At 55.9% G+C, this 7,640-nt stretch overlaps 1 protein-coding gene across 1 annotated transcript; it reads right to left on the reverse strand.

Moving 5' to 3' along the window:
• Positions 1 to 3,843: 3,843 nt before the first annotated feature.
• Positions 3,844 to 6,014, reverse strand: Tmem121b (transmembrane protein 121B). Its single transcript, XM_051203762.1, has one exon. It carries the CDS (start codon positions 5,623 to 5,625, stop codon positions 3,904 to 3,906), a length of 1,722 nt encoding a protein of 573 aa, XP_051059719.1. The 5' UTR covers positions 5,626 to 6,014; the 3' UTR covers positions 3,844 to 3,903.
• Positions 6,015 to 7,640: the final 1,626 nt, after the last annotated feature.

The following is a 7,640-nucleotide window of genomic DNA, read 5'->3' on the forward strand; positions in this document are numbered from 1 at the left end:
TTATTTTATTTATTTATTTATTTGGTTTTTCGAGACAGGATTCCTCTGTGAAACAGTCCTGACCATCCTAGAACTCACTCTGTAGACCAGGCTGGCCTTGAACTCATAGAGATCTGCACCTGCCTCTGCCTCTTGAGTGCTGGGATTAAAAGGCGCTTGTGCCACCACCATCTGGCTTGTTTGTTATTTTAAACAATGACTTTAAGTATACCATAAAAATATGCTTCCACTGAGGAAAGAGTGACATAATAGGAAAGAGTATTTAAAGTTGGTTTCTCTTGGGGCAACTTCCTGTGATCCCAGCCACTTTGGAGACTGAGGCAGGAGGATTCCTTGAATTTAGGTGTTTGAAACCAGCCTGAGCAGTATAGTAAGAGTCGGTCTCAAACAAGCAGATTGATCTCTCATGCCTTCCGTCCTGGTAAACTACATCCAAAGTGAAAGAAAGCCTGCACAGCTGGGCAACTCCTCTGTGAACAACAGAAGGCCCCGTTAGCCATCCCCAGTGCACTGCCTCCCCCAATCACACACCAAGCGCTTAGCTAAGGTGTGCCCATCACAGCAACACCAACCTACAAAATGATGACGAATGTCACAGTGACATTTAAGAATTCAGTGGGGACACCGGGACAGGAATGGTCTTAAATCACACAGGAAGCTTGTCACAAGTCTCAAGTTTTTATTTTCAGAACGGAGTCTGGTTTTATTTTTAAAAAGAGAAAAAAATGTGATAAATGCTAGCAAGGTGTCTCTTCTCTATTCCTTCTGGGCTCAGATTCCCAGCTCTGCGCCCCACACACCCGGGCCCAGTTCCCTGCATGTTGGACAGGAATAGTCTTGGTTGAGCATAGCAGTGCACACCGGTTTCCTTGGGAGAGGCTGAAGTAAGAGGGCCACCTAAGCCCCAAGATTCTAGGACAGCCCTGGGAACAGAGTGGAGCCCCCAACACACAGAAATGTTTAAGAGGTGGGGTGCACATGTTTAGAGAGAACACAGCCTTCAGATTGAATAAGACATCATGTCAGAGATTCAGCTCAGAAGGCTGGCTAGCATTTGTCCAGCATGCTTGAGGCCCTGGGTTTAGTCCTCATTTTTAAAAAATGGGGACTGGTTGGAACTTGGGTAATAGGCCCTCCCCTTCCATACTCAAATGCCAGGAGGGCAGGGCTAAATTCCGAGCCCAGGCTTCTTTTCCATGATCCATTCTTCTGGCACAAGGCCTCAGGGCAGTGTACTATCCTGGTCATGACACCTTGGGGACATCTCAAGTTTGATCCCTATCTACAGATACCCTAGACAGCAAGGGCGGGTCTTAAGGGTCATGTACAAATGGGACAGGAAAATGAGTAAAAGGATGAAAAATAAATACACCAGAAGGAAGGCAGAAGGAAGGGACCAGCCCCTGAGCCCAGAGCCCTCACAGAAGACATGTTGAAGAGGATGCTGGAGAGGCTTTGGGCCTCACTAGACCCTCACCAGTCCTGGCCTCTGTCACAAGTGGCCATGTGATCATATGTCTAGATGTACTAGGGAAATGGCAGCCTTCCTTCCTAAATCCAGTGGCAGTCTCTCAGCAGTAGACAGCAGTCACACAGTAGAGGGATGGCTACCCAAACAGTAGAAAGAGGATGGATTGGGGCCAGCCAGAGCCGGCCATGGCTCAGACTAATTTCTTTTCACAGTCATCAAAATTAGGTAGCGGGGAAACACAGCGAAGCTGGAGAAAAGATATAGGACAGTGGTTAGCTCCAGTCCCAGCCAGGGCTTAGGTTCAGGACCAAGAGTCCAATCAGGAGAGGAGTCATCCAGGGAGAGGGGAAAAGGCAGGCAGGTAGATTGTGCAAAGCAGCCAGGCAGTACTGGCTGAGGGCCAGAGAGCGAGAGAGCAAGAGCAGAGAACACACCGACTTTAACATCCTCCACACGCCCGCTCTAAGGGCTGGGCAGGCCCCCAGTGCCCTAACCAAGCTCAGCTGCTCAGGTCTCCATCCACACAGGTAGCCTCAGCGCAGCCCCAGGCAGTTGAGAAAGAGGCCCTGTGTAGCCCTGGGTTCTCAGGAGGTCCTTGAAGAGCAGAAGGGGATGAGGGACTTGGGCCTGGCTGCTGAGTTAGTAGTCAGTGACTTGGCACTTTGGGCCTGCCCTTGTGTTGTGGGCTTTAGAGAGGTCCGCATCAACCTGCCCTGCAATGCCTGTCCCCCAACCTAGTTGACAAACCTCCCTTCAGCTCTCCCAAGGCAGACGCAGGGTGGAACAGAGCCAGCCGTCCTCAAGTACACCCTGGATAGCTTGTCTCATGTCTGACTCTAATGGCAGCATTATGTCCAGAGCTTTCAAGCCCCAACCTCAAAGAATACCACGCTAGAAAGGTAACTGAAGCTGGGCCTGGTGGTGCACACGCCTCTAATCCCAGCACTCAGGAGGCAGAGGCCGGGTGGATCTCTGTAAATTACAGGCTAGCCTGGTCTACAAATAAAATTCCAGGACAGCCAGGACTGCACAGAGAAACCCTGTCTCAAAAGACCAAAATGAATGAATGAATGAATAAATAAATAAATAAATAAATAAGAGAAAAAAAAGAAAGATAACTGAGGCCTAGAAAGTAAAAATGACACGGCATTCAAATTGATCAAGTAACAGGCAGAACTACAGATCCTGTCTTCTGGTCCCTTGACTACGCTCATTACACCACATAAAACTTCCAAAACGGAAGAACGGAGGGAAACCAAAATTCTTAAGGTCCCCCCACCCAATCCCATTGTGGGGGTGAGCATATCCTGGCCTTGCTCCCTAGATTTCTGACCCTCCCTTTATTCCCCCCCCCACAATACTTATCCTGCCTTCGAGACTCCAAGGGTGACATTCTTGTCAAGACCAGCATAGCTACCCAGAAAGCCTCGCCAGGAGGATCCCGTGGGGGAAGGCTGGGCAGGAGGGTCCTGCAGCATGCCTTCTCCTCCCTGATGAGACCAGAGCAGAGTGGAGAAAGCACCCTCTCTGCTCTATGCTGAGCTCTGTAATGGTGCAGGACCCTGGAGGGTCCCCCAGAGGCCTGACCTCACATCCCTTTGAACCCACTAACGCACTTACTTTGAGTCCAGTTCCTACCCAGACCTACAGAGAGCAAGCCGATGGCTGATACTCCACAGACCCTGTAACATCTGGTACCAAACCCCAAAGGGATCCAGTGGCCATGTTGAATGCAACTTCTGAGTGGTTTAATTTTTTTTTTTTTTTCCGAGCAGCATCAATGTGTGATGCAATGAAAGTTGAAAGCACAGAGGTAGAAATATACACTCACCCAAGAAAGGGTGTTGTTTGGTCCTTACAGCAGAGACCCTCTCTCCCCAAGCTGAGAACAGAGGAGCAGGAGTGAGGGCCACCCTGGGTGAGCGTCTCCATTGGAGCACAGCAATGGAGCAACTCCTAGGGATCCCAGTCATAAATTCAGGCAGGAAAGGGTGGTGGTGGCTTGTGTGCTGGCAGCAAGGCCGCCCTAGATCTCCTTCCCACTGCAAGGGGCATGAGACAGACGCCCAGAAAACACCACACACACACACACACACACACACACACACACACACACACACCAACCTAAGCCTACCATCTCTGCCTAAAACTCCCTTTCCTCAACTCTCCCACACAGGATGAAGGCAAGAAAAGCAGGTGGCACATTTATCCAGTCCCTTGTATGTCAGGACAGGCAAGACTGTGGAGAAGGACCACGGTGAACATGGACCCTCCTCCCTCATGATCTATTGCTGGTCTCTCCTCGCCAAGTTAGTCTGTACCGATTGGGTGCAGAAGATTTCACCTTTCACCCTAACACAGCCTCCTCTAAACACAGCCAAGGGGGCCAAAAACTCTCAAACCAAGATCAGAGCCCCCGCCCTTCACCCTTTTCAATTCTGAGAGGCCACAGCTAGAGTGTTGACATAGCCGTGAGGACCCCCTTCGTTTTCCAAGTGGCCCCGCTGGGAGCCTCCCTGAGGTGGCGGTGGTGGAGGTGGGGGTGGGGCGGAGGGAGGAGCACCATAGCTGCTTCTGGCCCGACTTGGGGAGACCCAACTCCCCCGGTCCCAGCAGCCCTCCAAGGCCTCCAGGCCACGGCAGCCAAGGAAAAAGAGGTTTTTGAGCATGAAGATGGACAGCGGCTGTTGGTAGCTCACGACCAGGAGACTGCGCAGCGCCAACAAGGGCACGTCCACCAGGCAGCCGCCCAGCAAGCGCAAAAGGCGGCTGCAGCTTCCAGGCCCGGTGGCCTGGCCCCAGGACGGAGCTGCTGCGGTAGTGTTCAGCTCATACAGCCAGAGCACTGGGGAGGCAAGAGTGAGGAAGTAGACGGCGATGAGCAGGTAGCGCAGGTGCGCGGGGAGCGGCACGCGGCCGTCCAGCATCAGCTCCACCAGCGTAAAACTGTCCAGCAGGTCCAGACATGTGCCCAGGAAACAGCCTGCAGCGCGATGCTGCTGTGGCTGCAGGAGCAGGGGACCCGCCGAGCCCGGGGGCGCGCCCGCCTCGCTGATGGCACGCACCAGGCTGTAGAGCAGCGGCACGGACAGCGCCATGGTGAGGCGGAAGCCCGTGGTGCCAAAGGGCGCTCGCAGCTCGATGAGGTCCAGGATGGACGTGCCCAGGATGAGCACAACCTTGGGAGTGAAGGCGATGGAATAGATGAGCCAGGCCAGGTAGGCAAAAGCGAACTCGCCCGCAGCCCCGGCTGGCCCCGGCCCGGCTCCGGAGCCGCCCGAGCCTCCTCGGCCCCCTCGAGCCTTGGCCCCGGCCCCCGCGGACGCCGCAGCCGGTAGGTGCAGAGGCGGCGCCGAGTGGTGGTGGAGTTGATGGTGGTTGTGCGTGCTGCTCGCTGGACCGCCCCGACGGCCCCGGCTGTTCTTGGCGAAGAAGATGGCCCAACCCACCACCACCACCAGGTCGGTGGCAATCCAGGAGCACCAGTACAGGTCGGTGACGGCGATGAGGTACAGGTCCAGCAGACCACCCTGAGCCAGCAGCAGCACCACAGACAGCGCCTGGTAGCCCCAGTGGCATCCGGGACTCGGCGAGCAACCGTGGCGCCGACCCCTGCGGCCGGGCCGGGCGGGGCGGCCGCAGCAGCAACAGCAGCACGAGCAGCAGGAGGCGCCGCCACCCGTCCCGGTGCCGCCCGCGCCCGCCACCGAGCGGCTCCCGGGACCCCCGACGGCCCCGGTCGCGGCGCCCCCGCCGAAGTCCGCGGCGGTCATGCTGCAGGAGGAGGTGGGCGTGGAAGTGGAGGAGGCGGCGGCCGGCGCGGCGGCGGGGACGGGGGCGCCCCCCTGAGCTGGGGGCCCCGGGAGCGCGGCGGCGGCGGCGGCGGGCACCAGTGGCTTGCTGATGCTAATGCTCTCGTCGTCGTCCTCTCGCTCGGCGCCTGTGCTGCTGCTCGGGGAGCCGCCGCCCCCGCCGCGTCTGCCGCCGCCCCCCCCGCGGCTGGTGCTGGTGCTGGTGCTGCTGTCGCCCGAGCCTCTCCGGCCGCGGGAGGAGCCCCCCCGGAGGAAGAGGGGCTGCAGCCGGGCGGCGGGGGGCGGCGGGAAGGAGGCGGGCGCGGACGAGAGCGCGCGAGGGTGGCCCAGCGCCGGGTGCATTGTCCTCGGAGGGGCTCCCGGGGCTGCTGGGCCGCTCTCTCCCCGCCAACCTCGGGCTGACGAGGCGGCCGAGGGGAACCGGGGCCAGCCGCTTGCCGCCTCCTCCCCAGCTGCTGGAACTCGCACCCGGCTCGGGCGGCAGCGAGATCCGGACTGGAGCGGCCGGACCGGGCGAGTGGAGCCGCGGGTGGCTTGGGGTGTTGGGGGGAGGTGGGGGTGCGATGGGGGAGCGGGGGAGCCGAGCGGACCGCCGGGACTGGAGAGGCGGGGGCGGAGGCGGGGAGCGAGCCCAGCAGGCAGAAGAAGGAGCTGGCAGCGGGGAAACCAGGACTGGATTTAAGGGGGAGAGGAGGCGAGAACAGAGGAGGAGAAAGCCTGGCTGGCTGGATCAGCAGGAAGGAAAGGAGGGAGAACTGAGGCGCCGGAGTAGAGCTGAGAGAGCATCGGGACTGGCAGGACATAAATTTCTTGAAGTCGCTAGCTCCGTAACTTGAACTGCTAGGTGGCTTTGGTCTCAGTGTAGATCACACCTTCGTGCCTGAGCACCAAGCTCATTTCTGCCCTTAGTCTGCACAGTGCTTGTAGGAGGAAGCGCCGCGGGCCAACTTTCCCCTCTTGTGCACCACCGGCCACCCGACATCTCCTCCCCTTAAGGCCCTGATAACTCGATGGAAGTGATTAAAAGGTAAAAATAAAAGAGAACCAGAAGGGGACCGGGACGATGTGTATCGATTGGCAGAGTAATCTTGCCTTGCACGCTGGGCTCCATCCCCAGCACCAAAATAGGTATGTAAGTAGACAGACAGATACCCAAACTCTATTATTCAGAAAGCAATCCCAAACAAATACTATGTGTTTACATGTCTAACACTGTATCCTCTCTCCCCGGGGAGATCTCAGTCTCCAGTAGGTGGAAAAGGTCCCTGAATATAATTTCTGAGAAGAGAGCCTAGGAAAGGGGGCTGCACCTACTATTGCCTAGCTCTGGGGTTGGGGGAGGCCAGAGCCAAGGCATACAATGGCTCTGGAGACTGCCGGGTGGGGGTGGTTCATAGAGAAGCCTTTGCTTACTTAGCCAGGCTCATCTTTGGTATTCCCAAAGATTTTTACCTACTATGCATGATGTACTGGGTTCCTCCCCCCCCCCTTAAAACTAGACATGGTAACCCAAATCTGTCGATCCAGGTCTGTGGCGGTAAAACAGAAGGATCAGTTCAAGGTCATCTTCAACTACATAGCAAGCTTGAGGCCATCTTGAGCAAACAAACAAAAAAAAAGTTAAAATAGGAGTTGAAATAACAGGAAGCTATGTTTAACAAAGAAGGGAAAGGGATCTTTAGTGGTATGGAAGCTCCACAGGCCAGCTCCTCCATAAGTCCCTATACTCAGGAAGCTGAAACAGGAACATCCCAAGTTCAAGGTCAGCCCGGACAGCTCCATGGGCTGACTATTGCTTTTAGGGGTATGGGAGAAGAACACTACTATATCATTTGGGGCTCAAAAAGGTCCTGGAGCTTCAGTGTAATTTCACTCCCAGCCCATAGGAGCAAGTTAGGGAGGAACTTGCCAGTGCTCCCTCCCCAGTCCCACAGCCTGTATGCTCCATGCCCTGATTTCGCTGCCTCAAACTGCTACCACAGTTGTCTTCCTGCCCACCACATTTCTGACCACAGCCTTTCCCTTAAATGTGCCTCTTAAGCAGAAGACTCTGAAACGATCGAGATGGCCAAGGGGAGCATCTATGGTCTTTGCAAAGGACCCAGATTCAGTTCCCAGCACACACAGTGGCTCACAACCACCTGCGACTCCAGTTCTAGAGAATCTGGTGCCCTTTTCTGATCTCTACGGGTACCAGGCATGCAAGTGGTACGCAGATGCAAGCAAAACACTCATGTACAGGAAGTAAAACAAATCAAAAAGAAAATTTTCGACTCCCCCCCCCCCAAGACAGTATTTCTCTGTGTAGCCCTGGCTGGAACTTACTCTGTAGACCTGTAGACCAGGCTGGCCTTGAA

This window comes from Phodopus roborovskii, unplaced genomic scaffold, assembly GCF_943737965.1.
Source record: "Phodopus roborovskii unplaced genomic scaffold, PHOROB, whole genome shotgun sequence".
NCBI classification, from domain to species: Eukaryota; Metazoa; Chordata; class Mammalia; order Rodentia; family Cricetidae; genus Phodopus; species Phodopus roborovskii.

What these genes read in the sequence shown, in the direction of transcription:
- Tmem121b (XM_051203762.1), bottom strand. Translation starts at nt 5,625, where the DNA reads ATGCACCCGGCGCTGGGCCACCCTCGCGCGCTCTCGTCCGCGCCCGCC.